This window comes from Megalops cyprinoides, chromosome 3, assembly GCF_013368585.1.
Source record: "Megalops cyprinoides isolate fMegCyp1 chromosome 3, fMegCyp1.pri, whole genome shotgun sequence".
In the NCBI taxonomy this organism is placed as follows: Eukaryota; Metazoa; Chordata; class Actinopteri; order Elopiformes; family Megalopidae; genus Megalops; species Megalops cyprinoides.
Window position 1 is genome coordinate 32,366 of NC_050585.1, and position 20,490 is coordinate 52,855.

The 20,490-nt window shown below is 40.7% G+C and overlaps 1 protein-coding gene across 1 annotated transcript; it reads left to right on the forward strand.

Annotated features, from left to right (window-relative positions):
* Nucleotides 1-1,938: 1,938 nt before the first annotated feature.
* Nucleotides 1,939-6,723, forward strand: LOC118775229 (ankyrin repeat domain-containing protein 1-like). Its single transcript, XM_036525039.1, has 9 exons — nucleotides 1,939-2,090; nucleotides 3,232-3,408; nucleotides 3,526-3,651; nucleotides 3,763-3,870; nucleotides 4,044-4,142; nucleotides 4,297-4,395; nucleotides 4,907-5,005; nucleotides 5,100-5,198; nucleotides 6,013-6,723. Exons 1-9 carry the CDS (start codon nucleotides 1,980-1,982, stop codon nucleotides 6,109-6,111), a joined length of 1,017 nt encoding a protein of 338 aa, XP_036380932.1. The 5' UTR covers nucleotides 1,939-1,979; the 3' UTR covers nucleotides 6,112-6,723.
* Nucleotides 6,724-20,490: the final 13,767 nt, after the last annotated feature.

Here is a 20,490-nt window from a genome sequence, read left to right on the forward strand (position 1 = left end):
TTCATATAGAAGGTGACTCAGTATTGGCTATGAATGAGGTGTATTGATGTTTAAGGGTCACCTGATTTCTCCTTACTGAAACAGCATACTGACTTTGAATAGTGATTTTTGAAAAATGGCCCTCAGATTATCAGGGCTGGAAGGAATTTACCAAACTGCCACCCTCTCTGTGATAGTGAGCCAACAGAGGCTGTAGACATGCCCTGAAAAACAAAGCAATTTTCTTGCCAGACACACTGACTTAGGAATGTAGATATGTAAGAAAGAAGACTTGGTACAAAGTTTTGCTTCTCGTCCACTTCCTTTGATTTAGTGTTGAGGAACCTGTTCTACCTAGCTTCATCTCAAATTTTATATGAAAACTCAATCTAAATTGAAATATAACAAGAGCATGCCTGTGCTGTAAATTATGTACATTTATTTCCTGAAAAAGAAATCATTCCCTGAAAATTTTTAAAATGATATACTTATCTTGATGCACCACTGATATCATGACAGGTTATTATTTCCACAGGAAACACACTGGTGTGTCATGATGCTTTGTGGATGTGAGCCCAAAACTAACTGATGGGTAATGTGACACATCATAAACTGAGAATTGTGATGGAGCATTTGCTATTTTAAAAACTACTTCTGAATCACATAAACACTAAAAATACCAAAATGACACCTAACAATAAAAGGAGGCATGAGCTGTGGGATTTGAGCACCTAATCATAGCCTAAATCAATCCATCAGTAAACAGCTTACACAAGTTATACTTCATGTCCAGAAATTTCACACAAGCCTATTTTTATTTATGAGGCTCTCAAATATACCCAGCCTGTTTAACTACTGAAGACTGGAGTATGCTAATGTTTGCCTTTCACAAGTTCAAGGAAAAAATATGACCTTCACGCCATTGCTTCCTTTTAAGTAAAAATATTGTGTTGACTCTCTTTCTAAGTCACCTTAGAAAGCTTTAAAGAGTCATTGCTCCCTGGTCTTTTAGAGCGCCATTTCTACATTGTTTGAGGAATTGTTGCTTGGAGTGGAGGTTTTTTATGTTGTTTCTGGGCAGGGAAGTGTGTTGAGTGTGCATGCATCTTCGGATTTTGCCCCTTTTGTGTGTATGTTGTCATTTTCCTCTTTAGAGTGTGTCCTCAGGTAGGGATCTACAGATTCCTGTATGTCATGCCTTCATTCTCCACCTAGCCACTCTGTCTGGAATGTTCTCATAGACATTTTAGCAATGATAGTCATCAGATTGGAAGATAGAAAGCATTCTGTTTTTTTGTTAGCAAGGTCTTTATGTCCTTCTGTGAACAACACTTACCAGAAAATAATTATACTGTCCTGTTGTAAAACCATATGCTTTGCACATGGACATCCAATAAAGTAGTGCATATGCTCAAAATGTCAAATGCTAAACATAGTTACCATAGGAAAGAAAAAAATAGAAGGAGCAGAACAGTCCAGTTGATGGAGTTGAAAGATACTACATTCCGGTATGATCTTGTGAAAAATATATGCTTGGTATAAACTTGAGAAAGTGCTCAGCCCCCAAGGGTTATAAAATAGCTGCTACTATTAAAAAAACCTATCACATCAAGGGGAACAGTGGCATTTTCGTCCTTCTTTCATAGGAAGAGCAACAAAACATAAATTGCACACAGAAGTTAGTGTTTGCAGTGTATAAATAACAGCCCTGACAGTGTGCTCCCCTCACACACGCACATACGTAGTGGGGTGTCAGGTTTCGCCCCAACATGTGAGGGCAAGAAGAACGCCAGGCACTTCTGGCCTGTTTAGTCACCACGCCTGGTATCTCACGGAAGCCAGCGCAGGTTTCACCTTGATTCATGCCTCTAAAAGAGGGGATGTTTGTTTGTTGAAATGGGATGTGGTGACATCAGATCATGCCTGGTCACATGTTCTGTCCCCGTCCCCCAAGCTGGAGGATGATGTCACTCTGCAATGTCTCCACATGTATATAAGGGATGCTGGACGGCAGCAACACAGGGCACTTTGGGCACAGAACACTTTGGGAGTTACAATACTGGACAAGCACACCACAGACAAGCATGGGGCTACTGCTGGTGGAAGAGCTGGTACGTGTTCAGATCACTTTTTAGATTTCACTTTTAGATCCTTTTATTTATCACATATCAAAGACAGAGGATTAGCTGAAAGGTGGCATCTTTTAGAAAAGGCTGCTGTATTGCAAATGGTGTCAGAATTAGTGAACGAATTAGTTAAAAGATGTGAATTGCAATTGGAATGGAAATACAGATACCTGGAGAAAGTGTGTGCATGAAGGCAGAGACATCAATGTGAAGTTCTTCTTTTTATCTTTTTTTATTCAAATGCTGTGATACAAAATGGCAAATTTATCACCTTTTTCATTTATTACTAAATGGTCATGTAACATTAATCAATTTATTTTGTTTTCAGAAAATACACCCCACAAGTTTGGTACTAGTAGTATTCATAGATACTCAGAAGGGTAGAGCTTCAGAGGCACCTGATGTTACCATTATTGAGTAGCAATGCTGGAACCTTTCAACAAAGTACAGTTACCTGCTAGCAGTAAACTCAAAACATAAACAAATCTCACTTAAAATCCATATTAACCTCTTCTTTAGGTGTACTCTTCTTCTCCTGCGCAGTTTCAGGGTCCTTGAATGTGTGAAAAGCACAAGACACCTGGGACGCACAACCCAACATATTGAGATAAATTGCCAAACATCACAGCCAAAATTTCTGTACTGATATGCCTTATACTGGCATAACCCCCATGTCAGACAACTAATGGAAATACATTGCTTGTAAGTTTCTGTGAGACTGACATTCTTGAGTGACATGTATAATAGACATGCCACTGCATTAGCGGTTACGGTACACATTAGGTAATATTGATGCTTACCTAATGACAAGGGCAGCAGTATAGCATAGTGACAAGGAGCAGTACTCGTAACTAAAAGGTTGCTGGTTCAATTCCCGACTGAGGTACTGCTGCTGTACCATTCGGCAAAGTGCTGAACGACTGAAAAATTGCCTCAGTAAATATCCAGCTACAAAAACTGATAACATGTAAAAAGTTTAACCTATATAAGGCACTCTGGATAAGAAGGTCTGATAAATGACAATAATGTAGTGTGATGTTATGAGGTATTAGAGTGCCACCTAAACATATGGAGGCCTGTTGGAGAACTGCAGCTGACAGCCAGAGGTTTCTCTCTCTGATTTAAGGTCACAGGGAAGAAATGTGAGCACAAGGAGCTGGGTGAGCACCTGCAAGAGGGGTTTACAGGTGGAGAGTATGAGATGGCCATCATTCAGGAGAAACAAGATGGCATGAAACCTTGCAGAGGCCTGACCCCCCCAACCCACAGCCCCATGAAGGAACCAAGTCAGATAGTCCTAAATGTAAGACCGACAGATTTCTGAGCATCTTCTGTAAAGGCAGCAGACACACCTATAGAGTGAAATTAATTGCAATGACGTATTAGGTGATGGATGATGTCAATGTGGTGTGTCCCTCAGACTGACAAAGCTGGCCGTCTGAAGCTGGACACTGTAGAAGACCTGCACAATATCCTGAAGCTTACGAGAAGGCGCCGAGCCAAGAGAGGGCCAGCTCTCAGGCCAGAGCCCCAGATGGAGGTGCTGGTAAGAGGCATTAATGTGTGCAAAAGAGGTCAGGAGCAGACAGCTCCACCTACATGCTTTAAGATGCAATAACTGTGCTTTCCAAATTCATCCCTTCTCAACGCTGGGCAGCCAGCCAAGGTGGATGAAGCTGTGTTCCTGCAGGCAGCAGCCGAAAACAAACTGCCCGTAATAGAGAAGTATCTGGCTGATGGTGGAGACCCCAATGTGAGCGACCATGTGAGTAGATTCCACTCTCATACACAGGCAGAAATAACCGTGCTTCGAGAAGGTCCATAATTGCCTCAGTAAATATGTATAAATGGATAAAATTGTAACCTTTGTAAGTCACACTAGATAAGCGCATGTACTAAATGAAAATTATGTAATGTAATATTAACTCACCTGTGCAGTTTAAACGGACTGCCCTGCACCGGGCCTGCTCAGGAGGGCATGTAGAAGTTGTGAAGAGACTGCTGGAGGCTGGGGCTCTGACAGAGAACACAGACAGGGTAGGTGTCTCAAATTTTGGCTGCAGAAAATTGATGCACACATGCCGAAGTAAATTAACTGACATCATAGATTTTCTTGTGGACTGCTGACAGTTTTATGTGTTGTGTAAGGCTCAGATAACTATTCAGGCTCACAGTGATTTTCTCCCTCCAGCTGGACTCCGCTGCGGTTCACTGGGCCTGTCGGGGTGGGTCTCTGTCTGTGCTGGAGCTGCTGCTGAACAATGGAGCAAACTTCAGAGCCAGGGACAAGGTACTGTACCATGCAGCATGATGGGAACAAGACTGTGTCAACCTTGTGCCTAGAGTGCTAAAAACAGCAGACTTTATGCTACTCACATTCTCAGAAATGGGAGATGGCAATAAATTGATTTAATTAACTAAATGATTTAATCAGATGATTAAGTCCCTGGGTGGAAGACCAGTCTACTGACATTGTGGCAGCACAAGGCCATGGCTGAGAAATTATATACAAATATATATTAAGAATATATTTTTTAAATGGTATATTTTTTAGCTCAATCAATATATTCAAATATGTAAATTATTGCAATTTTGGAACACATTTCTGCTTTGCATTAATATATTTGATTTGTATTTGCAATATATTTTTGGACTGAATATTTACTGAATATACTTCTCAGTATATTGCTATATGATATGATGCAAATATGATGATTTTCATATGGGGTCATAGACTGGGTCATTGGTTTCTTTGATAACCTTTTCCAGCTGATGGTTTCCGTACATGTGCTCTATCACAGCTACGCAGTACACCCCTCCACGTAGCAGTCCGAACCGGCCACTATGAGTGTGCTGAGCATCTCATTCACTGTGGGGCAGACATTAACGCCAAAGACCGAGTAAGAGCTATATCCACACACATTTCCCACACAGAGCAAACCTTGGGAGAAAGACAGGTGTAAAGATGCTTTGTATTTGTTTATGTACACACAGGAAGGAGACACGCCTCTGCATGATGCTGTGAGAATAAACAGATTCAAAATGATCAAACTTTTGCTTATCCACGGAGCCAACCTAGAAGTCAAGAATTGTGTAAGTTATCTTTCATTTTAAACAGATGCAAACACTATGTATGGTATGTCTTCTTTTGTTTTATTTTGAACAGATCTAACTTTTTTTAATCTAAATACTGTCTTCAGCCTGAATCAAATGCTATTTTAAAATTTCTCTGCAATTATGCAATTGTTTTCTGCAATGTTCAGCTTTATGTCAATGTCTATTATGAGCTTTTTTTAAAATCGGGTCAGGTGGATTTAGATCACATTCTGTAGATGTGGGTCAAAACATGACTGACCTGCACAATGCTAATTCCTTCTCATTTCGGTTTGATGATGACTTCACATATGGTACTTCATGGGAAGCTTTTGTTTTGCATGCTGTAATCTTCATCCTCCATAGCAGTCTGTTTTCAAAGATCGCAGTACAATCTACAGGCTACTTAAATCTCTGCACTAAAGTTTTAAATTCTAACTTTAACTATGATGACCCGATGCAGTTTTGAGAGACTGAGTGTTGCAGTACATCCCTGGCACCTAGGAGTATGTTTCTGGAATGAACATTCAACATACAGATCATTACAGATACCAAACCACCCATTCAATCTGTGTGATTTTATTGTATGTTTATTTGATACAATAACCTATCCCCATTGTTAAAAGAAATACTATTTATTATCAGTGTTTCCCTGCTGACAGTCAGTCATTCACATTATGTAATGTGTGGCATGTGTGAAAAAGCAATTTGTTTTTATTAGTGCTTATGAGTACACTAACCAATGGAAAACATAAGGAGCAGAGGGAATGTGAAAAACCTGGGAAATGTACATGTTGTATTTTCTTGTATCCAGGGTGGGAAGACCCCACTGGAGAGTGTTCTTAAGTGGCAGAATGGAGCAAAAAACATCCTACACAACTTCACAGAAGACTTGAGTCATCTGCCCAAGTAATGCCATCTAGCCACATCCAAACTACTTTGTGTGTGTGTGTGTGTGTGTGTGTGTGAGACCATCTTTCAGCCCTCAGTCTGGCAGATCATGTGATTGCAGGTCAATGTAAACATGAGCTGACAGGTGATGGGCTAATGCTAATGCTGTTGCTCTGGAAGCATATTGTAGTACAGGTATTTATTATATCTAATGTATTTATTAACAGCTACAATACTAAGATGCCAAATGGAAAAGAAAGAATAGAAAAGAAATGATCATATGTGCTTAAAAAGCCATGTAAAGTTGGTTTTTGGAAAGTTTCCAGAAAGAGAATGTTTCTGCAAGATGTAGTGACAAGTCATCTTTATAATTCTTTCTACATCTTAGCATGCAGGTCATCTCCTTTTTTGTTATGGACATACACAACTGAGATGTTGTAAAGAACTTTGAGACGGCTTGTCACCTTCACTTCTGATATACGTCTGTGAATGCAGAGGAAGTGGATTCCGAAAGTAACAGCTGGTATAGTGAGTGTTTAAAAGATAATGAAGTGAGAGGATATGAATGGTAAAGAGACTGAAATGTAAAACTAACCAAGAGTAATTTATATTTGAAGTAAAGTCTTATTGTATATTTTGCTTGTTATTTATGGTTTTTAATTTAATAAACTGTACTGATGCTTTAAGAATTATATTCCCTTTATTAGTGAAGGTGATTGTATTTATCAAATCTCATTATGCCCTTAAGTGCAGGCACAGTTGACATAATCACACCACCTACTATACCTTGAGCCAGACCCATTATTAAATCCACAATATGCACATTGGATATGCAGTAACATAGTCAGTGAAGAGCGGGTCTGTGTTCTGGGCAGGATTCTCTCCAGTAGGGCTCAGCAGTTTCCTCAGTCTGAACAGCAATGTGGATGCCTTTATTTAACACCACTGCAGCACTTCACCTCTCCACCGTGCCCTGCACACACAAACTCCGATGTGAGACTCACTTCTGTCAGTACTGGAACAATTATTCTATCAGCCCCAGATCTAAGGAAGGTGTATCTGCTGCAAGTGCTCACCTGCATGAAATCAAAATCAAAGAACAGATTCATCACGTCTGTCTGTACTCGTCCCCCAGTGGTGGAATGAACTTAGGGCCAGGACAATGGAATCACTTCCAATAGAAACTGAAGACCCACATCTTCAGACTGCATCTCAATTCCACCTCCTAACACCTGCAACTTGTGTTGCTTAATTTACGTGTAGTATCGTGATATGTTATGGATATTGTAAGCTAGTGACTGTGTGATGTATGTACTTAGATTTTGTTGCTTGTTTGTAGGTTGTCTGGTTTCAGATTAGCACAAGTTAACTTGTGGTTGTGCTAGAATAATGTTGTGCTCACACTCACTGGTCTGGGACTGTTGTTAGCCTGATCTGACACTGTTGCTCATTTAACGTGAATGGATACAGTTCTGTTCTATTGTGCTGGATAAGAGTGTCTGCTAAATGAATGTAATGTAAGGTAATATTTGAAGTAGATTTCAAAAGCATGATTGTGTTGGACAGTGCAAACTACACATTCAAGGTTCTTGTGCACAAGGTTCTTGTCTTGTACCTGCATTTAATAAGCTACCACTTGTTTGTTTGGGATTGGCAGTGTTCTTGTTTATGTAAAGTCTCGCGCCAACAGCAGCTGATGAGAGAGACAGCTCAGGTAAAAAAATGAAAAATATCGATGCATCATGAAAAGTTCAAGTTCATTCGGTTACTAAAACTCACATTCACACAATGTACATTAAGATACTGCATGATTTTAGCCTTTCTTTTTCTAACTGGCAAAAGCCTGTGTTGGGATTAAATAATTAGGTCATTTGAGTAATAATTGATTTCCTTAAAATTTAAATCTTTTTTTTATTATTTTACCTGTTGGTTAAGTGAGGAGTTTTAGTACCTGGTGTTATTTGTGTTCGGTATTCAGAGTGCCGGCCAGATAAACAAGGGCATTAATTCCTAAGACTGCTGGGTTCAGAACATTTCATTTTTATTAAATCCTCACTTCCCCGACATACATATTAGCACAAATACGCACACGCACAAGCACACACATACACACAGACACACATACACACTAGCATACACACACTGAAGAATAGTGGCGATTATTTAGTGATCATTATATCAATAGACTGATTAGTTTAGTAGAATTAGTATACACCGGGACAATGATTGTATTCTGTGTAGTTTTAGGTTGATCACAGAGTTACGACCTGTGACCTACATTCCAAGTGATGCTACTATGTCGAACTAATCATGCACACAGGCACACTGAAAGTGTATACGTGGCACAAGGCCGTCCCAACGGAAAGGCCTATGATTTCGAGCATTCATATAGGTGCAGTTCAGTATTAGGTTAGTCACTTCATATTTAACCATTTGGGTTGATCAGATATATCAATGCATATATCACAACCAAAATACCTCAGTTCTTTGAAGGTTTTGTTCTTAGGTGATATAGGGACTCTCTACCCAGCTGAGTCGGGTCAGTGTGTGCTCCTGTAGTGAAAGGTGAAAGCAGTCACCCCACCCGGCCTCGAACCCAGGTCTACGGGGTACCAAACATGTGACTTTGACCGCGACACCAATGAGCCAGGCGTCGTGGTCAAAGTGGCATGGTTGGTACCCCGTAGACCCAGGTTCGAGGCCAGGTGGGGTGACCGCTCTCGCCCTTTGCTACAAATGGTGTCAGAGTGGGGTGGCTTGCCGCGAGGGCATCGGAGGCGTGCCCGGTGTGTGAGCCGTATGAGGGACCCCCAGGTTCAGTTGACCCCGGTGTGTGAGGGACCCCAGAGATGGGTGAAGCACGGTGTGAGGGACCCCAGAGATGGGTGAAGCACTGGTAAGTGGGGTACCCTGGGATGGGAGAAGTACGGCAAGGAATGCGTGAGGGATGCCATGGTGCGTGAAGCGCATGGGCGTGCTTCCCGAAGGGGAGGGCAGTGTAACGGAGTGCCATCACTATGGTTGAGCATGCGCTCTGACTTGCGTACCAACAAGCCTGACTCTTTGGCATTGTGGTCAAAGTAGCATGGTTGGTACCCCATAGACCCGGGTTTGAGGCCGGGTGGAGTGACTGCTCTCGCCCTTCGCTACAGCTCCCCTATCAATCCAAGGATACCTTTTGAAGCAATGTTTTTCCAATTAGGCGCCAGACTCTAGACGATGCAAGGTCAGTTATAATCAAATATCTGTACAGCTTAGTTCATCGGTTTCCCACTCTTTAGCATGCTATAAGATGTTCTTGTGAAGCAGTGTTGCCAGCACCCGCAGCACCAGCAGCAGCAGGTAAGACGGACTGGACCGTGAGAGGTTGATGAGTGTGTTTCAAATTCACACACATACACACACAAACAGGAAATTACACATGCAGATACATGCACAAACACACACAAACATGTTCATACACACAGATGCATTAGCACATTCATAAACACACAAAAACAAACACTCTCGCAATCAAATATGAAAACAAACAAATATGAACACATTCACACACTCACATATACACACTTACAAGCACACACAAAAACAGTGTTATTTGAAAGTTCTCAGAAATAAAGGTGAAACTACAGGGGAGTGCTGCTGCATGGTTTCAATATCACATAACAGCACAGTCTGTGGTCATGCTTACACCCTGATTTTACAGTTGAATTTCTCTAAAACTGATTCTGTGCTTTCAGTAACTTCTTAGATTGTAATTGCACCAGCAGAATGTCCATAAGATCACAGCTCTGTGCTGCCTGATCTCTATGATTAAATATAGATAAGATCACAGTGCTGTGCTGCCTGATCTCTGTGTTTACAGTTTTTTTTTACAATCGCTAACATCCTTTTGTCCAATCTGTATTCACATTTTCAAAACTCTAAACACAATTAGCACAACATCTGTCTGTTGTGGACCATACCATTAACACAATCATGTTGTTTTCACAGAATATGCAGTCAATTAACACGTTCCTAAAATGCAAAATTTTCTTTACATACAAGCTTACCCAATACCAAAATTATGGATTTTTCTTGTCTTGTTTACAAATGCTTGCACACAGCATGCCAGAAATGAAAACCTAATGTTCAAAACCTTAAATATAGTATAAAGCCTCTACTACTGCAACAATAGCAGCTCAATAGCTATATTGAACCAGCTGATAAAATAGACCAACCACAGCTGATTCCAATCTCAATCAGAGACATAGCCAGGTGTTGAAGTTTTTTCAATTACATGGAAATATACAGTAAAAAGGGGGCTTTTTGGATTGATTTTCTTCAATGTGGATACAGAACAACACAGAGGAGCAGAGATAGAAAAAATAATGTCTGGGAGAGGAATAGTTGGATGAGGGAGAGGAAGAGGACCAGGGAGAGGAGTAGCTGGACCAGGCAGAGGAGTAGTTGGACCAGGACAAGGGAGAAGGAGACGTAGGGGGAGAGGAGTAAGAATGTGTGCATCATATGACCAAATGTCCCTCCTGGATGCAATGGAAGCCGGCTGCAGAGACATCTCAGCTGAAGACTGCCGGGGGTGGATAAGGCATGCCAAGCGTTTCTATCCAAGGTGCACAGCGAGAGACGACATAAGATGTGATGTGGACAAGATCATGTGGCCAAATGCTGAAGATCATATAGATTAGAACAGGACTGTGCATTTTTGTGTTTTTTTCCCGTCTGTGCCTTTTTACTGCATTTGTGTATTTTATTTTTACACATTTGGAACCAAAGGCCATGCATGTTGGATTTTTTGTTGATCATTGGCAGAAATTTCATGTTGCTAATAAAGCTTTTACTGCAGCAATTCTGTCACTTACTATTTTTTTCTACTGTACATTCTATAAAGTAAAGATGACTCATTCACTTTTAGATAGTATGTTGCCAAAAATGCACACATTCGACACTCAACCAAAAAATGTAGAGTGGTTTACAGTAAAAGAAAACTGAATTATAAAAAACAATGGATTTCATATTGTCTATTGTATGCAGGTAGCACTGAAACTTGAAAAGTAATGCAGTTTTTGTAATGCCATCAGCTGTTAGTATTTTGAAAGTCACTGTGCTATGATTGACTATATGCTCCTCTTGGATAGAAAACATGTGCTAGTGTTTTGAAAGAATGATATTGAGTCAGGTTTGCCGTGTTTTGATAGAGTTAGTGTATGTAGAGAAAGTTTTTTTGCATTTTGAAATGTAGAGTTGGCATTTAATGAACTAAATGTGGTTTTGAGCAGAAAATTAACTATTTGGCTAATTGTGTAATGTAGGTGTGTTGCTGTGTTAAGAGTTTAGAAAAAGTATCTTAAGTATAGGTAAACGCTTGTTAGCAATTGTAATAAACTGTAAAAACCAACTATAAGAAAAGAAGGAAGATTGAGAAGAAGAATTCATATTGATGCAAAAATCTGTCTTTAATTCAACAAAAAGCAAAAGGCACTGACTTTGGATCCACCTGTGTAGGATTGAACCCCAAACGGTCACACCTGTGCCAAAATGTACAGTTTAGGCTACAGTCTTGATGTAAATGAACCAGACAAACCTGTTGCCTGTGTGATAATGAAGTCAAGATACATTTTGTTTGAGTAAGTCAGGATACCATTTGTTTGAGATGGTTCTTGACTGTCCACTTCTATAATTGAATGCCGTCACGCTTGACCCAATTGTTAGAGTATCGGCATAGGTATGGACCGTCCTGTCAGTGTCTTTATGATAATCAAGCCATTTGGGTGAGGCGACTATTCAAATTAGATCATGTCTGGTTTAATATACATTCTGGTGAAGAATGTAATTTCTTACACAACACTGAAGTGACTGCACAACAAACCTGCTCACTTAAAGACCTGTCAGTGATCTGCCACTCTCTGATGTTAACCAAACATCTACACTTGCCCTTCACCCTAAAGTTGATGTACCCAGTGTTATTGGGTATTATTTACAATGGTATTCTTGTGTTTGACCTGTGTGATCTTGTATCTGTATAAGAATTATAGCATTTATACAGTGGCGCTCTCAGTTTTATTTCTCTTAACCCTTTCATGCGTACGGTCACACCGGTGTGATTAGCCCTTTCATGTGTACGGTCAAACTGGTGTGATTAGAACACTAGATTCTAGGTAATATTAGCAATGAGGAAACAGTGATTTGACATTACAAAGTATAGCAAATGCAGTGGTGAAAACTATGTGAAGCTTAATAACGCTAATGAAAACATAATGAACCATGTAACGTAACACGCACGCTACATAGCATAAGATAAGTCATGCACTAAAGGGTTAATATTTGTCCTTGAATGTAGAATTCCTCCATGGTCCCAGACACGGAATGTCCCACACCAAACAGATATAATCCATCCCAAGGATAAACATCTGCTATTTGGATATTCATACTCCATTCATGTCATATATAGTTTACTAAAATTAAGGGTGATTTAGATATCGTTTACCCGAATTAGGCTGATTTGGTCATTTGTTTCTCTTTCCTGCACCTCCTGTTACAGTTTTCTACAACTGCTTTCACAAGTTTTCTGAAACTAGGTGTCATTTTTTCAAAACTCTACACATAAATCCAAAACTTGCACACAGAAAATGCAAAATGCCTCATATCTCCTGCAAAATGAAACACTGCATTCAAAATACTATAAACATATCTCAAAATCAAGTATTTGCATCAAATGGCAAACACTTCACAATAGTAAATTTTTGGATATACCATGTACACACTGTTGTTCTAAATCTAAAGCTCTTCTGTCTTTCATAGGCTTATATCTACATTTCCATACAATGTTTTAGAGTGAAAGTAATCTGAGAGGGGTTGAAATGTACACAGTAAACACCAATGCAATGTTGACACAGAAAATATTTATTTTTCCAAAGCATTACTGTAGTTTCTGTAGTACAGAAAACAAAATCATATACCATATGGGAATTTGTACAGAAACCGTAAACATATGTAAACCAAAAGTAGAATTTTTAGAGGAATAAAAAAATTTGGGTGGGTGGCAAATCACCAGTGCTAAGCTGCATCCCTCCTTTGGGCTGGGTCTGGCCACAATACTTTGTTCACATCACATGCTATATTTTCTCTTGCCAAACAGTGAGGGAAGAATCTCCTAGAGTGGAATCTGGAACAAGCTGGAACAAGCATATTGTGAATTGCTTCCAGAAAAGTAAGCATATGGGCAGTGTTGTAAGGACCAAGTGTGACATGGTGGTGGAGGACACCGTTCTGCGTGATGGCAACACGCATGGTCACATTTCCCCCAGGGACATTGATAATGGCCCTCTGTCCTATTACATTTCTCCCCCTGAGCTTGGTTTTGGTGAGGCTGAAGCTAACCTCATCCACGTAAATATATATAAATATATTAATGGAGAATTGCATGAGCATCCATCTCCAATATTCTCTGTAACAGATATAAGAATATACAGATCAGTAAATATGGTACAGTCTAATACTATGGCTCTGTATCTGCAAGTTTGAAGTACTGGAAGTAGCATATATACATGCACATAGTCGCGTTGCAGATCTTTGACTCAGACTTTCTCTCAAATGGCACCCTGTACAATAGCCATCTCTTGTTCCTCTGTAAACATGCAACCTTGTCCTCCATGATATATTTGCCTTTCCACTCTATAGAAGATTCAAAAACATAGTGAGTATGTGCAGTATAGTACAAAAATGTTTTTTTTTTTTACAGTTGGCTGTCTTGTAGTACAATATGATAACCCACCACACTGTGGCCATCCATTCCTACAATGCAGTGCAGTAAATGGGTGGCTTAGAGCTACAAATGTTTATGTAATACTACACAGTAATACGAATTTTACAGTAATGCTGAAGTAGTCATTAGATAGTTGCATACCTGTTCTCATTACTAAAGGTTCGAATTATGGATGGTACTGTGAACCTACTCAAGTTTGGCTGGACTCTCCCTCATAGTTAACCCGTGGTTGATCACATGATCAATAAGTGTAGCACTAATGTCATCCTTCGCCCTCATACTCTTCCTCCTCGAACTTGTCCTTGTCCTCATCCTTATCCTCATTCTCGTTCCCTGCCTCTCCCCCCCACTCCCCTTGCTCTCCCTGAAATGTTCACATCCATTGTTATAAACAGGTGATCTGACCTTTGGCCTATTTATAGGCCTATACTAAAGCAGTGATTGGTTAGTGATCAGTTAAGCAATTAGTGTTTGCACATGTGAGGAGTGGGTATGAGACACTGGTGAATAAGTGTAGCATTTTGATTGGTTGTGTTTGGAAAAGGCAAGCAAGTTACTTCCTGTTCGATTTTTTTGTGTTAGGTAGAGAATTGTGCGTAATGTTTTTCAAAAAGTTTTTTATGAAATTGAAAACTGAGTGAAAGGCTGAGAATTAGCTTATAGTTTTGCAGACTTGGATTGTGGTTTTGCTGTTTGAGAGACAGGTTTCAGAAATCATGTTACATGTAAAGATTGTGTAAGCAGTTTAAAAAACTGTAATATAGTCTCATAGTCACTGAATGAAACTTTGGTTAGGGACATCCATTCTTCAGTGTGTGCAGCCATAACATTATTCATTTGGATAATTCTTGGATGTCATAATTACATGATTTTTCTGTGGCAATAAAGTGATAATTTCCAATTGAAATTATATGTATCCCAAATATGTAAATTATTGTCAAATTGTTCACTCTCTCATTTGAACTTACTTACATATATGAAGGCCATCAGTAATTTGATGACTGTTCATTGCTGTCATATTTCATTCATCTGTTTTTTTGTCCCCATTGCAGCTTTAATGATGGAATCACCTAGGATGTTTTTATGGAACTGTATGCTGTATTTCTTCTTCTGTTTTCTTTCTTTTCTCTTTTTTATCATGTGCATATGTGAACCCTGACCTGACTTTCTATTTGGTCAAGAGAACCAGTGTTGGGGTCAATTCCATTTCAGCTCAGTTAATTGAATTTTAATTCATCAGTTGAAAAGCCATAATAGAAAATGGTTTGTCAGTTAATTGAATTTTAATTCAATTCATTTCATTCCCCAAATTGACAGAATTGAGATGGAATTGACCCCAGCTCTGATGACAACATTTATGTCTGTCATAATTTTGCATAATTCAGGTCTGATGAATGTGGGCATGACCCAAATGGTAGCATAAACACATTGACACTGTTGCAAGTACACAGTATGTATCTTCATCTTAAGTCTCAAAGTGATTTTCATTTTTCACACATGTCTACTGTAACATGCATAGATCACTGTGATATTGGAAGGGCTGGGTGGGAGTACACATTCCTCTGGCTGCTGTCAGTTTGCGTTCTGCTAACTCCCACAGCCTCAGCCGCTTTATGACCTAGGGCAGCAGCAGCCTCACAGACAGTCACCTGCACAGGTGAGGCCAAAGGCACCGGCTAGTTTTGCTTGGCAGGTAGGTGCAGCACATCATGGAAAGCATGAAAACAGAGCCATGAAAAGAGCTGATGAGTTTCTCTGTGGTATGCTGAGGTGACAGTAATGTAAATGTAAATAAATAGAAATATAAATTAGACATCATTAGGCTGTGATCACCATGTTAACAACTGGAGCTCTAGTTATGACACGGTTCACAAACTCCTGCTGGTCCTGACAGGAGGAGTGGAATGAGCTTAGACCTGGGCACACACAGCTCACACTCTCCTCCATCTGCAGCCACAGCTAGTCTGTGCTCCCCAGGCAGGAGCCAGCACCGTTCTCCAGCCATATCCCAAGTACCTGTTTCTGGCCTCCATCACCTTGTGGACCTCATTGTCTGTGGGTGCCATTTCAGTCTGCAGACATTTACATGTATTTATTTGACAAATGCCTTTATCAAAGCAACTTACAAGTGAGGCAGAGTACAACACAAGTGAAAGCCACACATGGAGTCACAATATTAGAAGTGCTGCATGACCAAGTTTCAATGTTTGCCAGACAACTGGCAGGGACACAAGTGCACTAAACCATTACTTTTTTCATGGAAAACAGAGTTTAGGACATAAGAAATTGCTTTAGGTAGTAGTTGTAATAGGTGAGCGGGAGGAATCCACTTGCAAAGATCACACAAACTTTATTTTTTAATTTTTTATGCTTCTAGCATTTAAACAGAGGAATTTCAGGGTACCACGTGTGCCTCTCCTGGCCTTCACCCCCGCCCCCAACTGCTCAGAACCACCTCTATTACAGTGCTGCTCTGACTGATTTACACGCATCGTTTCCTCTCTACTAATAAAATATTTAGCCATGGTGTGTTCTATTCTGGCAGTCTGTCTATCCCTACCCCTCTCACTGGCCCCCCAGACCCTAGTTTAAATAACCCTCTGCTACCCTCAGCATACGCTGGCCCAGTGCAGCTGTACCCCTCCGGTTCAGGTGCAACCCGTCCCGCTTGTACAGGTCACCTCTGTTCCAAAAGGAGTCCCAGTGCCCCATAAATCTGTACCCCTCTTTCCTACACCAGGTTTGTAGCCACGTGTTAAACCTTCATATAAAGGCTTGCTTCCCTTTGCTTGCACGTGGTACTGGTAGAATTCCAGAGAAGATTACCGTGGAGGTTCTGCTCCTAATCTTCCCCGCTAGCTCAATAAATTTTTCTTGCAGAACCCCGAACCTACCCTTTCCTATGTCATTGGCTCCAACATGGACCATGACCACTGGATCCTCCCCCGCTCTGGCCAGGAGCTGGTCCGCGCTCTCCAGGAGGTCTCCAACCTGGGCACCAGGCAGGCAACAGACCATGCGAGTCTCCTTGTCGCACGAACACACTATGCAATCTTCCCCTCTAAAGATTGAATCCCCCACTATCACCAACTCCCTTTTCAGGGAGGATGAGGCCACCTGGGTGCCCTGGGGCTCTTCAGTCCTCCCACTCTCACGATCGTGGGCCAACTCGTCCTGCAGTGACTCGAAACGGTTGGTCACCGCGATCTCTGGAGATGCCGCCCCTCTTGGAATTTTGTGCCCCTTTCTACGCCTACGCCCTACTGTAACCCAGCTCTCTCGTCCTATCTGGTCTGTATCTTCCCCCCTACCCGGCTTGGGTAAGCACACTATCTCTCTATAAGGCGTACTAATCAGTTCCTGGAACTCTAACAATTCAGGATTACTGTGGAGTCCAGCTAGTTGGGCCTCGAGATCAAGAATCTTGTTCCCCAAGAGCTCAACAAGTCGGCAACAGTCGCAGATGAAGGGGGTCTCCCTCCAGAAATCCGATCATCCGGCAACTCTCGCACAGTTTTGGCCACATTTTATCCCCTAACTGAAACGCTTTCCCTAAATAAGGATTTACTGCCGAGACAGAATTACCAGCTAAAAAAGTGTTAAAAGCACCAAGGTGGCTCAGAACAGTCAAAGGCAGAAATCAAGCGCAAGAAATGCCACTTAGCCTAATACAATAAAACTACATTTTACAGTTCAGCAGATGCGCAGACGGGCTAACACAACCAGAATCAGAATATCCTAAAATCTGACGCTGAAAAATAGTAGAAAAAGGTAAACAAGCTAGTTTAGTTGAGGGACATGGCATGGTGCTGATATTGATCATAGAGTCTCTGGTGGACTAAGTGGTGATTGCTGTCACTACATCATGGCCTGGGTACTCTGTGTTCAGCTGATCCGGCTGTGGTCTGGTGTTGACTGCCTTAGGGTCACCCTCATGATCGTACTGTCCCCTTGCCTCTCGACCTCTAGGTATGCTGCCATAGTGCTTATCTTTTTCCTTATTACACACATGCATCCCTCTTCCCCCCTCTGTTCCCCCCCTTTGCCTTTATGCCTTTATGTTTCCATTGCTGCACTTAACATCCACTAATCACTGTTCTCTATTTGTTTCCTATCCCTGTTCCAGGTCCAGGCAGAACCAAGAACCAGACATTCTAGATAGATTTTATAATTACTCTGTTGTTAATTACTGCTGTCTATCAAACTCAAATGTCTTAAAGTACACTGTACAAATTTAAGTCTCTCTCTAATTCTATCTGCCCAGTGCTGGCCAGAAGCAGATGGGCTCCCCCTCTGAGCCGGGTTCTGCTCAAGGTTTCTTCCTATTAGGGAGTTTTTCCTTGCCACTGTTGCCTTAGGCTTGCTCACAGGGGGTTTTAGGCCTGGGAACAATGTAAAGCTGCTTTGTGACAACTTGAGTTGTAAAAAGCATTATACAAATAAAATTGAATTGAATTGAAAAACACACAATCAAACTGAAAAGACACAGGTGGAACTGAATAACTAGATTAGGTAAGGCACAAACAGGAAGATGGGACCTCTGATGGAAACTCAGGGAAGCAGCAAGCGAAAAGGACAGACAGGCTGTCATGAGGACACCTGGTGGTTGTTTCTGGTAGCAATCTCTGAAACCCTGACAGTAGTGATTCATTTGATCAGGTGAGTACAGAAGAGCTGTGTTTTCACATGTTTCTGAAAAACAGTGAGGGATTCGGCAGACCGGATGACGTGTCGAAGGTCATTCCACCATCAGGGGCAGGCCCAGCCCAAACCAATTTGGCGCCCTAGGCGAAAATTTAGGTGGCGCCCCCAGTTGCAACGGAGTAAATTCGACTGCTGGTGTACATACTCACAAGAAACTGAATAGCTTTGTCTTCGACATTCTTTTATTTGCGATTGCAAAATCAAAATTATTTTTTTTAAATACAATATGAATAGCTAAGTATAAGACTTAAATACCTACAAAATAATTTAAAAAGTGTAAACCAGTGGCATAAAATAAATTATAAATACAATATAAATAAGGCACTGCACACAATAAGATGTTAAAAAAACCCCAGTATTGCCAAAAAAAAAAAAATTACAAGAATATCAATAAAAGGGGAGAAAGGGGGCTCTTATAAAGACATCTACTGGTGCTTTTTGGTACTGCATCAAAACTACACAACCACCTACTCAACCTCATATCACCTGCTGCTACAGCTTAACTCTCCTGCTCTTTCTTACAGCAAAGTCATCTATAACATCATCGTATGATAGCTTACTTGAGACCACATGATTTATACTAATGATGGTAAGTCCACTTAGACGTTCCTGCATCATTGTAGCTCTCAAGTAGGTTTTTATCAGTTTAAGCTTTGAGAAGCTTCTTTCTGCAGTAGCCACTGTGACAGGAAGAGTGGCAAAGATTCTCAGAGCAACCCACATGTTGGGGTAAATTTCTGCCAGCTTCTTCTCATGCAGGAAGGTCAAGAGTTTGCAGGGGTGGGACTGAGAAACAGCGCATCTGAAGAGAGAAGAGGAATATATTACACCAATCTAATAATAAATATGATATGATACATAATATGATTTTAAGAATAAACTGAAATATGACAAATTAAAAATCTAAGGGATATGTGCATGATGACTACGCTGTACATGTTTAATACTTTTCTGATATGCAAATGATATAAGATTCAATTTTTGTCATTACAAGGAAATGCTGATTAGCAGAATGCAAAGAAGTAGTAAACTGCACTATAATATAGAATGTAGGAATGCTAAGGTATGCTATAACAGGAATGATGTGCACTGATGTGCACTCTGCAACTATAGGAAAAGGAATAACACGTTAGCTTTTTGATTAAGGCTAATATTGCAAGCTAAGAAAACGTGAGCTAACCAGTTTTCAATAAAAATGTAAACAAGTTTTATTTTAATTTTAACTCTTGCTGACCCTATAATATTTACATATTTGGAATTTGGGTGGGAGTGCCATTTTTCATAACAGCTTTGGTCCTTCGTAACATGCCATTAGCCTAACTGAAGTTAAAACAGTTCACGCTAGCTATTTATTGATTAGCAAACCATGTTTGGTTAACAACGTGTCGTTGTTCTCCTACGTACAAATAATGTCATGACATCACCTTTATTGTAACATTACCTCTGTCTTTCTCTCTTTTTTTCCTCCTCTTCTTTTCTTTTTTCCTCCCCTGGGCACCAGACAGTTTGGGACGTTTTGACATGTTGTTGTTGTCCTGTCGTCGTTGTCTTGTTGTCGAGCTTGCTTTTGGGGTCACGTCAATGCGTGCCCCCCTCCCCCCTCCCTCCTCCGCCAGCAGGTAGAGTCTAATTAGTCCGGGGGGAAGGGGGAGCATCTCAGGAAAGTAAAGTGTGATCATCATTTTTATTATTATTTTTATTCATATTTAATAGGGTTTGCTATGCAGTTAGATATTTTTGGCTCATTATCTTCCTATTAAGATATATAATACCAACTAGTTTTAAGAAGAGTAATTTTTTTTTCTCCCCCGTTTTTGGCGCCCCCTGGATGGTCGGCGCCCTTAGCATTTGCCTATACTGCCTATGCCGCGGGCCGGCCCTGATCAGGGGACAATGGCAGAGAAAGTTTTTGATTGTACACTTGCAGTAGAGCAT

Bases quoted from the DNA above. Each gene is read 5' to 3' on its own strand.
- LOC118775229 (XM_036525039.1), top strand. From the start codon at position 1,980: ATGCTGGACGGCAGCAACACAGGGCACTTTGGGCACAGAACACTTTGG. The intron at 3,871-4,043 runs GTGAGTAGATTC...TCACCTGTGCAG, and splicing joins ACCCCAATGTGAGCGACCAT to TTTAAACGGACTGCCCTGCA. The intron at 5,199-6,012 runs GTAAGTTATCTT...TCTTGTATCCAG, and splicing joins ACCTAGAAGTCAAGAATTGT to GGTGGGAAGACCCCACTGGA.